This window comes from Leiobunum rupestre, chromosome 1 (assembly GCF_980474605.1).
Source record: "Leiobunum rupestre chromosome 1, qqLeiRupe1.1.hap1, whole genome shotgun sequence".
NCBI lineage: Eukaryota > Metazoa > Arthropoda > Arachnida > Opiliones > Sclerosomatidae > Leiobunum > Leiobunum rupestre.
This window is the reverse complement of record NC_143384.1, coordinates 1,844,283-1,857,059: the sequence shown is the minus strand read 5'-3', so window position 1 is coordinate 1,857,059 and position 12,777 is coordinate 1,844,283. Positions and strand designations below refer to the sequence as shown.

Genomic DNA, 12,777 nt, shown 5'->3' with positions numbered 1-12,777 from the left:
AAGCCAAACTAATGAAAACGGTAAATTTGGCAAATGCCCAACTTCTTGGGATTCGATTTCAAAAAATTAGTAAAGGCTATCAAGGGCGAGATATGCGCACTCGAACGAGATATCATTGACTCTTCTAGCCTTAACCCAGAAATAAAACTGGTTTTAAAGGGGTAGTAGTAAATTTTCCTACTCCCCTTTAAAACTGGTTTTCTATCTGGGTTCTTATGTTCGCTGAAAGCTTACATTTAGGCGTTTTTAGGCCAAACTTTAACGCTCTCTAGCGACAAAGACAGTCAAACATCTTTACTCAACCCCTATAACACCTCAAATTTATTGTACTGACTTCTGAAACACCCTGTAGATTATACCTAGATTACTTTTTATTTTAAATTTTTATTTTATGTAGCTCTTAATTTGGTTACAGATGTCCTAGATAATCCTGTTTTAATCATTTTTAATCTTTACACAGCCAACGCTACAGATTGGATTTAAGTAATTTTATAATCATACGAGGGTTACCTAATAATCAAGGGAGTGGTATGCTTCTTGATATTACTATGCTGTACCAAAACCAGCAATTCAATTTTACAAAAATAAGTTGAATACGATTAAAAGTAAATTCAAAAAAGTGGGAAGCTGGAGTATTTAAGTTACATATGTCTCAGAAACAAGAATTACATTTTAATTGACTAATATCACTTTGATTTGAGAAATTATGAATTAAATCGCTTATTTTTAACAATACGAGCGATAAGCGTCGTATTAACAACCATAATATCGGATAAGCCGTGGCATCCAAAGGTTAATTTTTGTTTACGCTTAAATTAAATTGATTGCTTCAATGTGGACACTAGGTATCAAAAATGGTGGTTGTGTTCATTAGTAGTGATTGAGGTGTCATTATACGAAAGATGACTGTCGGAGTTTCATATGCACGCCTTCCATAGGCACTGTCGTAATTGGAATAAAAAATTCTAGACGATTCAAAGAAAAAAATATATGTTGTAGCTTTTCTGGTATTTTTCACCCGGAATTTTAAAAACAGCAATATAAAGTACACTGGGCCTAGCAGATTATTATTATTATTACTTACTTTATAAACATTGATTACTTCAGCGATGAATTAAGCTTCTGTTTTTCTTTCTCCAATAGGAGAAGGATTTTATCGGACAAGTCCCTGACTATTGATTTCACTGATCTGTCTTCAATTGTCTCTAGATCTTCCGAAAGTGCCGCGGATATTTCTTGTTGTGTGAAAAACGAAAGTGCTTCTTGAAGAGTAAAAGTGGTTTGTCGTCCAGGGACATCACCACTTTCGTTTGAAGAAAGGTTCAGAGGTTTCATTTCACTATCCCATTCGATGACTGCAAGCTGCAAAGGAGTTTTCCCGTTCTCATCCGTGGCCCTTACATCCGCCTCGTGTTCCAACAAAAATCGGACCATTTCCTTGTCGTGATATAAACTAGTAGCCGCTTTGTGTAGTGCCGTTCGATGTTGGTTATCTTTCGCCTCGATATTCGCGCCTTTTTCCAACAGAATAGAGACTGATTCAATATGACCTTCAAGCGCGGCTAGATGCAAAGACGTTTCTCCACGTTCATTTACAGTCTCGGTAACGGCACCTTTTTCCAACAGAAGGCAAACTGCTTCAGTTCGACCTCTTTTGGCGGCCATATGAAGACTAGTTTCTCTGAAAGCATTTACAGCTTCAACATTTGCACCATTTCCCAACAAAATGGAGATTGAGTCAGTTTTATTATAATCCGCGGCACAATGCAAGGCCGTTTCAAAATGTTCATTTACAGCTTCAATATTTGCACCTTTTTCCAACAAAATAGACAATGATTCAGTGGGACTATATTTCGCGGCAAAATGCAATGCCTTTTCACCACGAATATCTGCAAACTCGAAATTTGCACCGTGTTCAAGAAGTGTTTGGACTGCCTGGGGTGTTCCGCCCATTGTTGCAATGTGTAGGGCTGTACGACCTATGTCGTCCACGCTGTCAATGTCAGCGCCATGAGACAAAAGAATTTCGATTACATTTTGAATAAAAAGGTAAGGATCCTGATTATCCTGTGGCAAAATCGCTGCTGCATAGTGAAGTGGTGTTTTATTGTCTCTATCTCGTTGATTGACGTTGAATCCTCGTTGTAATAAAAGACGTACCATCTCAGTATTTCCGGAGTGTATTACTTCATACCAAGCCATTGCATCTTTTCTTTCGCACCTGAGATCTATGAGATAGCTAGCCAGATCGGTTTGGTTATATTTGCACGCGTACGACAGTGGCGTTTGATCATCGTACTTCAGGTTTATGTCGACGTTTCTATCAAGAAGGATTTTGAAAAACTTTAAATTTCCCGCGCGTATGGCGGTAAATAGCGGAGGGGTGTTACTGGATTCGACTTGTAAATTTATTGGCGCTCCTTGATCTAAATGAAATTTCAGCGCACCTTCTCTATTATTATTTATCGCGCAAGCTAGAACAGAACCGGAATCCCAATTTTTACCCAGATTGTTAGTGTTTAAGAGCCAAAATCGGGTTTCTTCGTCACCGGCTTCTTGCAGCAACTTTTCCAAGCGTTTGACGTCTCCATCGGCAGAAGCCTCGAAGAATTCTTCGAACAAACTCTTTTTTAAGCGCAATGATTTGTTCGACACTAACATACCTGGAAATGCCAACGCTGACTCCGTAAAATAGTTAAGGTGATCCCAATCAAAATTATTTTGGTATTTTATTTGCGTAATAATAATATCTTGAATGTTTTTGGGGCACGACGAAAGAAAATGGAAAAATACTTCGTTGAATGATGGGGAATTTGATAGTGTCGCGAAGTGTGTTACCAGAGGAAAAAAATCGATGAGCATGTCTCCGTCAATAATGAAACAGTTTAAAAGAAACCTGTACAATGCGGTTATATTTCTGAATACCTTACCAGTGAACACTTCAAAAGTGGCTCGCGGATCAACGCGCCAAGCCTTCAAAATTGAGCTTCGAATAAGTCGAAATTTCACATCTTCAACCTTTTGAGTCTCTAAGCCACTTTCCAAAAATACTCGAATCCCGGTTGTATCAATATTTGAGACCCCTAAAATAACATTTAACAAAATCTTAAGTATTTCCCAAAATTCTTCTCCGTCATTGTCTTTTACGCTTTCCATAAAAAATTCCGCAACGAAAAACTCGGCGAATGTGTAATGTATAAAAATAGGATTTTCACCAGTGTCCGTCATGATGCCCACTCTCTCAACCTTCTTCAGCAAAAACATTATAGTATCTTTCTTGGGCCGATGAAATTTTAATTTCTGAACGATGTCTTCTCCGTACAGCAAACGGAACGTCGATTCCCAATGGTACTCTTGGGCGAGGCCTATCATCAGGGCGTTGTTCTCAGTGCCGCTTGTACTCATCGTGCTCTGGTACTTAGCTTCTTCTTCTTCAAATTTCATCCTAGTAAATTGTCGATACAATTCGTACAAGGACATGGTCTCCCATTTCTCGGAATGATTTATTTTATTTTTGTAAATATCAGCCAGCAGACGACATTGTAGAGGAATTCCCATAAATTTCCTTTCATAATCTCCAATTGACGATTGGAAAATGTCAACTAAATGTTTCGCTTTAGATTCCAGAATAAACTTATCGTGACAGGTTGAGGTCTCAAGCCAATACTCAACGATAAATTTCAGTTTTTCTTCGTCATTGAAAGTTCTCATTTGATAGCGCGATGCCTCTAATGTTTCAACTAAATCTCCGTTCGCGTATGACCTCGTGGTTAAGATCAAATTGTCTAAGCGACTTTTCTTTAAACCTCTTAAAAGTCCTTTAACAATGCTGTCGTACTTTGGGCTGATTTCGTCGAAGCCGTCAAATAGCAGTACAACACCTCCGCTTTTCTCCAAGCACCACTTCAACAGTTTTTTCTCGAAATTTTCGTTACATTTCGAACTGTAGATTTCGGAGACGAAGAAATCTACAGCATCTGAGGAATGTTTGAGTTCTAGTTGAAGATGCTTTTTGAAGACTAAGGTGTAACTCATCAAATTGACGAAAATGACCCAACTATTGGGATATATCTTTTTGATCTCCCGCGCTAAATTTATAAGGATGGTGGACTTCCCCGTTCCCGCTTCGTCGGAAATTATAATAGTTTCACCATTTGTGGTCCCTTCAATTAGTTCGACGATATTCTTTTCGGAGTTCCCTTGAGATTGAAGATTTATAAAGGTGCGGGGTATGAAATAGGCCTTAGTTTCTCCTAACCCTGGTAGATTTTCTCCTAAGTGAACGTCAATGTCTTCGATGAGTTTATACAGGACGTAGTCGTCGATGAGGACTTCGATTTCTTCTCCATTGACATTTCCCAAAAGACTCGCTAGGCTGATCTTGTTCCGACTCTCTCCTTGTAGAACCACCAGTGGCTTCGACAGCAGTTGTTTTTGTTTCTTATTGTTCAAATCGGACCATGGAATGGAAGCTATATGGAATAGAGAGGTTAAAAGAATTTATATATTTTTTCGTATACCAAGAACCAGTTATGTTTTACAGAGAAGGGAAAAAATCAATTAACATTATCTGCACCCCAAAGGCTTAAGTGGACGCGCAGATGCGGCCTCAAGTAAGCCCCTTTGGCCAAGACGACGAAAAACGTTCATGGACTATAGTAGTAGCCTTTCCTCACTTTGGCCTAAGGGGTTGTTTACAATTTACGTAATTACAAAAATTAAAGCCCCCTTGTAACGAGAAGTAACAATTTGAAAAACATTACCCATATACATGTATACTAGGAAATAGACCTTTCTATAAAAGATTGAGTTCGGGGGTGGGGAAAGGAAAACTGTTTTTGAAAAAAAAAAATTACATCGACCTTAGTATGTATTCTCCTTGTGTTTTACTCTTATATATCGATGATTGCAGGGTAATTTAACAAAGAGTAAATATTCAATATTTACCTTCGAGATTTGATGACAACTATAAAAATACGCTCTTTTTTACCAAATATAAGATAATAAAAACTATTTTTAAATGACGTTTAGTTTAAAAAATCTTTATAAAATCACTAAGCCTAATTATAGCTCGGAAGACATTTGGCTGAGAAATATAAAAGTACCGGTAACTTCTCAATATTGTTTTGTGAAATTGGCCGTGTGTGTCGTCGAAAAAACAGTTTAGACGCGTACGAATCTTTTATAGAAAGGTCTATTTCCATGTATAGAACTTAATCGATTTCAAAATTATGTTCATCTAAACGGAATTTAATAGCTTGTACTTTATGGAAACGCGGAAGTCAAAAAGTGTTTGTAGCAAAGTGCTCTTAATTCTAATTTCTATCTTAATTGTTTAAGATATATTGTGGTTCAAGCTTCAACAAAATCGGGTTCGGTACCGTGGGAGCCCATGGGTAATTTGTCATGAATTGACCCCCAGTTGAGTCAATCCGCGGGCGTCATGGTGGAATGAGTGAAAAGGGTTAGGAAATGCGATTCAATAAAAATACGTCAGATTTGTGGAAGTAATTACAAAACGAGCTGATTTTTAGGGGAAGCAGTGAACGACTCCTACTTTTTGGGTTTCGAGTCGGGTCCCGAGTACTTCATAATTGAGCTCGTTTTTAATCATTTATACCATACGCCGTTTAACAATTTTTTTTAAATAAAACCTCAAACTGTCAATTGAAATAATTTCTGGGCTTTGGTACTCGATCGGGTCGCATAAATTGCAGAGAGGGGTGGCAGAGTGGATGGCACTTTCGCTTCGCTACTAGAGGTAGCGTATTTGATCCCAGCATGTGAAAACTGGGTGAAAACTCGGAAGGACTCCTTTTGGGTAGAGTTTGAGAGTTATCTTCATACTATTTAAGGGGTTTTCTTCGGTTAACCCTTTTCATAAAAAAAACTTGTTGAGATTCGCGTTAATAGTTGGTGTACGGACTACGGAGCTGTTGGGTCACGTGGCATGAAGGGCTTGCCACCACTTTCCTACGCAATGTTATTGGGCTGCATGATTTAAAGGCATTAAAAGTCGCAAGCTGACTTGGGACTAGGGTGGGGTTGTGGGTATTGATTATTACCATTAAAGCAGTTTTACCAATTCGCCATTTTCGAGAACTGGCACACATCTAGAACGGGATTTCCTTTTTGAGCACGAGGGAGCAACGCTAAAACAATCTCAACATAATTGAAATGTTGTAATAAATACGGAGCTAAATACGTTATTGACATAAGTATAAAACGTCTTATTTCGTGTTAAATTTAGTCTCTCCTTGACTAACGTGTTTCTTAAGAAAATAAACTCTGTAGTGGAACGTCTGGTAATACCCTTACACGTGGAAAAAATTACATAGACTGCTTATTAACATTTCATAGGAGTATGAAATCCAAGAAATTTTAGTGACTTTCTTGGGTTAACTGACCACCGAGGTCAAATGTAACTGAATACCAAAAATTAATTTTTGAAAAATAAAACGCTGCACATATTTGACAAACGGAGTAAAAGTAATCGAGTCAAATTGTGATTTGTTACGGGTTAATGTATCACCAAAACGTATGGATTTCTACATTAGAGAAAATTAAAAGGAGTCGATTTGTAGCGTAACTCGGAATTTCTCTCTCACTCGGAGAATAAGTTCCTTTGCCACTGCACAAAATCCACTTAGTCCGTCTCGAGGTCTCCAACGCGAGGGAAAACTCAACCAGTCTTCACAAATTCATACTCTCGAATTATAAACATAGGCGTGCGCAGGCATTTAAACTTATTGAATACCACGGCGCTCCTGTGTAGTTCCTTTCTTTCTCAATAGATGTGGCTAGAAATTGGTATTTTATAGAGTATAGAGTATGTGACGAAACAAAAGTACTTTTTATTTTAAACTAGACTAAACACCAATATAGTTTACAAAATTACATTACCGCGTGTTGCTTTAGCAAACTAACAAAAACGTGTTCTAATTTTTAAAATTTTATTTTCATAAAATGTAAAAAATTCAATGTTTAGACCGTCGCGTGTTTAGTCACTGAAGCTGCATAGTTTAAATGGATATCGCCGAACTACTTAAGAATGAAATAAATAATAGCATTCAAGCGAAAACAATGTATACATGAAATTAAACAAGACCTTTCTAATGTAGTTATATGAAATTTTTTCGTCACCTTTTTGGCTCACAAAAATGCCGGGGGGCAATGCCCGCCTGCCCCATTCTAATGACGTCCCCGACTACAGTCCATGCTTAATATGCCGTCGTCATGTATTTCGCTGTAGCAAATATAGTTACGACGTTGTACTAACGAATACTAGTTGTTATTGGGCTCGTGTGAACTACATTTAGTAAACTAGCATTGAAACGGTAAAACCGTTTTATTATCTAGTTTAAAATGTACTATCAGTCGTGTGACCGTGGCTACAGAGTTCCAAAAAAAAAGTATACCAGGTCCAAACGACTAATTTCGCGTCAGTGTCCGTAAGTCGCCATTTTCACAATCAGTTTATTAAAATATAAAATACGTGTCCAAAAACGCCTGGGAGATCTAATGAATCTAGAATATCACCAAATAACTATTATTTTTTTAGCATGTTACCGATAACTATACTTTTTTACTTGTATTTTACATTCTTATCTTTTTATCGATTTTCTCTTGTTCTAGTTTAGAATCTTATTTTGGTGGATTTTAGGAAATTTTGGGCACCTACAATGTTAAGGCTTGCGACCTTTTTTCCCAGATTTTTTGCGCCCTTTCAGTTTTCAGGTCGGGCCATGGCCCACCCTGGCCCTATCGTGCGCACGCCTAGTTTATAAATAACTACATTCTGGCTATTAATTTTATTTTGAATGAAATTAAATTCTATTTTTTGAAATATCTTCCAGTTTCGTTTATATTTTTTAATAACACTGTGTAGACTGAATACCATACGACCGGGTACAAGATCTTCCAGCGGAGACTCGGTACAACTTTACATAAAATTAGTTCAACTTACATTTTAGTTTAGTGTCATCGACATAGATATTCTTATTCTAAAATAGAAAGATGGTCAGCGTAAAACCGAGCGAAATATTTGCCCTATGCAAAGCAGAATCTCCACTTACCTTGGTAATCTTTAAGGTATTAATTTCTCCTCCTAGTATCTGAAAATATATTACCCTTTGCTTCAAATAACTAAAACAATTCCTTAGCATAAATGCAAATGAAGGCAAATTTTAAATAAATTAAAGCAGTTCCATTATATGAATTTTGTTAATGTATTTGCGTTGCAGATTTTAATCGTTTGGTTCCAAACACTGTAACGGATTAGGGATTTTTAATATTTGTTTATTTAAGCTTATTGATGGTTTTGAAAAGTGCTGGTTGCAACAGACAGTTATACTTTACCACCTCTTACAAATGTTTAAACAATTAGTTTATTTATTATTCGCTTAATGAGAAACCATTATTTGGAGCAAAGAATTTATTTGATAGCTTTTATCTATACAAGGTACTTGGAAAGTCTTCGCTGGAAATAACAAATAAATACTGATTTAATCAAGTTATAATTTATGTCAATAGATGGCTATCGGAAATTCTTGAATACTGATCGGATGCTTTCTTGAACACATTATAAATCCATTTTGGATAGAAAAATGTTTTATTTAAATATTACCGATTGGTTGAAAACCATGGATCCATGATTATCCATGTTAATGAAATCTCGCTCTACATTTTGAGTGTGTGATGTATCAATCTAAAATCATATGAAAAATAGAATTAACATTTTAAATAGACTAGCTTGGTAAACATGATTTAAATATATTGAGCCAGTTCCAGTCGACACGCCTTCGTTTATTTGTGGGAGCAAGTGGATCATAAGATTAGTTAAGTTAGAAGAAACCACCTATGGACTGTGCGAAGGATGATAAAATACGCGAATAAGGAGATTAGTCCATAATTGAAAGGGATAATATAGCTAAACCCTAAACAAATTTCAAGAAATTAAAAAACTTACTAATAACTAGTACCATTAGGTCTTCGAGCAAACAAAAATACGCGAATCTCGGATCAAAGAGATCTTCGAGTAATAAACTACATAAAAACCAACGAAACTGAAATATATTTATTTATAAATTAATGAAATTGATCCGTTACGCGGTACTTCGGCGTCTACTTAGCGTCTACTCTTATTTTTTGGCAAGTAAAAAAACGTGAACCTGATGAAATTACGTACTTTTATTCGTTTTCGTCCATCCGTTCCTGAGACAGCTACCGAATCCACTCCACTAACGCTGGGTTCATCCTGAATTTGCTCGCTCATTTTCTTTGCTCTATGAAACAGGAAAATAGTTTCTACTACGCTTAAGAAACATGATATGTAAAAGCAGAAAACTATTTACATATACACTTGGAATGTCTAAGGGTCCACTGCCAACGTAATGCAAAATCGGCTGGAGAAATGAGCTATTTGCATTCGCTTAGAAGTCGCGCCGTGGGAAAAAAATTAGGATTATCACTCTGGAAATAGGCTTAACAGAACTAGGATTGTAAACACCGATTAGTTATCCCACTAAAGCGCACTTAAGATCTTGTAGAAATTATTTTTTAAAAACAAGAGCAACACAGTAAGGTTAACTTAGATTCGAGACCAGGTTTCAAGTCGACTAATAGCCGAGTCTACCTTTGAGCGTCGTGAGCAAAATCTCCAATGTAAACCACACCCTTTTCTTTGGGAATCATTAAGGCTACAAGAAAAGAAGCTAGAAAATGCTCTACCGTCAGAACTAGCGGCGGAACCGTCGCTTTTCAAATAAGCGCATCCGAACCGCAAGTATGTTCGGCCGAGGCCAATGAAGAGAACGCCAGTAATACGTTCATTGTATAGATAACAGTGAAAACGAAACTTATTATGTATCGTAACAAACAGTAGCAGCTTGTCAACTTGCTATTTACTCTTCAGTTTAAATAGTTTTTCGTGTCTTCGTTGTAACTAAACATTGCACAAACAAAAATCTAAATTTTACAATATGGCACAAACAAAAATCTAAATTTTACAATATGGCACAAACAAAAATCTAAATTTTACAATATGGCACCCGACGTAAATTAGTGCGCTTAGCTCGTTACGTTGTTAACACTTTTCAATAAACATTGCAAATTTTCGTTACGAGGAACTACAATAAAACCTTTTACCAAAATATCATATCCGCTGCTTAACATAAAATATAATTACTTTCAATAAAATGTAAAAAAATATCGTTTCCGTCAAGACGATGTGGCGCCGCTAAAACTCACGAGTCGTGCACATTCCAAAAATAAAATGGAAGAAACATACTAGTACTTTTTTTGCAATTTCCGGGTCTTAACTGTCGGGTGACCGTGGCTCTAGTTGGTTTCGGTACATGCTTAATTCGAAAATTTAGTAAACAAGGAAAGTAGGATGTCTCCAAAATTTCTGAACCTTTAGATATTTTAAATTTTAGTTAATTTTGACTTAATTAATAGATTGGTTAGTAAGAAATATTTATAGCTACTTGTGCAAGACAAACTCGTTAAAAATGAAAGGACAACGGAAATTAAAAGTGCGCAAAAAGTTTCGGTTATTGTAAATTGGTATTACTTGGCCATCTTAGTATAAAAATTTGCGTAATGAAATCGTCGCTTAAATCATTTTCGTCCAGGGCCATAAAAGACACTCGACCAAAAACATGGCAACGTAGAAGCCAATAGGACACAATTCCCCGATTTCATCAATTTGCCACTTTATGAGCCAATTTTTCATCGAATGTGAACTCGGCCAGCACCGATTACTACCGCGTTTAAGGGCTGTCTACTACGTTCCTTATCGAAATACGAAAAAAATTAAACAGTTACTAACATGTACGGTCCAAATTCTGAAATGTTTCAATCGCTTTAACTTGAGCCGACCCAACAGAAACGTCCTTTCCACTGAACCAATTTCAAAGAAAGACATTAATATCTTCGTATTTATTAATTTGTTTTAATTGTCTTACTGTATTATTATTGTGAAAACGCCGTAGAAGTGCTCCAAGCAAGTACATTTACATTACCTCAAATATCTAATCTATGTAAAAGTACTTGATAAGAGCTTTTTTATAAACTTACAAAATGATTAAAAAGCAATAACGTTACTCCAAATCGTAAACACTACGCACACTGGCGTCTCTAGGGTGTTTTAGGCGGCGCTTGAGCCACCCGAAACATTTCTAAAGTGCCACCTAAAATTTCCCAAAAGCACCTCCTCTACGGGAAGAAGCCTTGATTTGGCAAACTCTTTTGATTTTGCTAATTCACTTGACAAAAAGTTTATTTTATTTTCGGAAAATGCTTCCTAAAAAAAATGCCACCAAAAACTTCATTTTGCCAAGCTGGCCTCGATTTTTCAACCTTCCATTTAGTTATTGGCAACAAACAATAGCGTGCTTGAAATATGCGAATAATATCATTGTGTCGTGTGATATAAAAGTGACCGTTTTACTTTTTTAGATTCCACTCCATTTTTCTCTCGAATAAATCTGTCGCTTGACACTGGACTGTCCTTACGCGTCGTTTATTCTCGATAAGGAGCACCTCGTGATTTCTCTTCAAAAATACTTTTTCAGCGTCTCTTTCTTCTTTTCAAACAAATTTCCGCCAGATAAAACTAAATATTTCGCGTTGAAAATTCAAATCCAGAATGCTGTGGTTTTGTTTGTACACTGATTTAACTTGAAATGCCCTATTCCGACTTGGCGTTTAGGTTTCAACTGTTCTTCGGATTAAAACAGTAACCTCGCGTAGAATCAAATTAATCTCAATATTGTTCTTTTCCCGATGACGATTTTGCAGCTCGACCCGCTAGATACGTTGATATTCTATTTCAGACTTTTTTCATTTGCTAATATTAAGCGTATTTTCGTTTAAACGCTTAATTACCGTTACCGAAAAGCTGCGGTGCGGCGCGGTTTCATCTTACAAAGAGTCCACAATCGCTGGAGCAGCCCTAGAATAGAAATGCTTGTCAATATAATTTCGACTTTGCCCAACAACGTATACAACTTCAGCTCTTACATGTATTTGTCTATATTATGTTAAAGAAAGATATTTTATTATCTTATTCGGGTAATCGATTTCTTATAAAACCGACAATCGGATAACTCTCTGAATTCTAATTTAGGGTAGACAGTTCTATGTTCACGAATTTATCGATATAAAACAATGTTTTACGGTACACTATAAAAACTTTTAATGTATACATTTTTATACATTAAAAGTTTTCATAGTGTACCGTAAAACGTTGATTTATTTCGATAAATTCGTGAATGCATTTACAATAGTCTGGAGTTTCAAGATAATACAGTTCTATATTACCTTTGGCCTCAGGGTTATTATAATTTTTTCAATCTTCGAAATAATAGAAACGGTCGATTCCCACACGGCGTCCGATCATTTCCAGAATTTCGCCTCTTCTGTTTACGCGACCACTTGACCGATGACGACTTTTCCGGCGTCGAGTTGTTCAGATCCCTAAGCGTGGTGGTGGATTTTCTTTGAGTTAAAATTGATTTATGGTTGTTTATGCTTAGCCCAGGTAGCACCGATACATATTTATTACGTGTTTTAGTAAAGGATTTACAACGTGTTGATTACGTAGATCATGTCACCAGTTTTTACGTGTTTTAGCACGCCTATTTAAGGTATATATATCATTTATAGAACGTTTGAATTAAGTGTTTTTCATGCAAAATGCACGTTTTTATTAGGTTGAAAAACAGTGGTTTTTACGGTAAATTAGAGTATATTTCACGAATTAATTTCCTGTAT

The 12,777-nt window shown here is 36.3% G+C and overlaps 1 protein-coding gene across 5 annotated transcripts; it reads right to left on the bottom strand.

Annotated features, from left to right (window-relative positions):
- Positions 1-708: 708 nt before the first annotated feature.
- LOC149960391 (uncharacterized) lies at positions 709-11,961 on the bottom strand. 5 transcript variants are annotated; one of them, XM_090174293.1, is made up of 10 exons: positions 11,107-11,273; positions 10,968-11,038; positions 10,832-10,902; positions 9,354-10,414; positions 9,188-9,284; positions 8,627-8,707; positions 8,076-8,114; positions 7,967-8,003; positions 1,085-4,472; positions 709-965 (listed from the first exon to the last, which is right to left on the bottom strand). In XM_090174293.1, exons 5-9 carry the CDS (start codon positions 9,272-9,274, stop codon positions 1,099-1,101), a joined length of 3,618 nt encoding a protein of 1,205 aa, XP_090030419.1. In that variant the 5' UTR covers positions 9,275-9,284; positions 9,354-10,414; positions 10,832-10,902; positions 10,968-11,038; positions 11,107-11,273; the 3' UTR covers positions 709-965; positions 1,085-1,098. The 5 variants fall into 5 exon arrangements, with proteins under 5 accessions (XP_090030419.1, XP_090030420.1, XP_090030422.1 ...); XM_090174294.1 differs by lacking the exons at positions 10,968-11,038; positions 11,107-11,273 and adding an exon at positions 11,453-11,960; XM_090174296.1 differs by lacking the exon at positions 9,354-10,414 and having other exon boundaries at positions 10,968-11,273.
- Between the last annotated feature and the right edge of the window lie 816 nt (positions 11,962-12,777).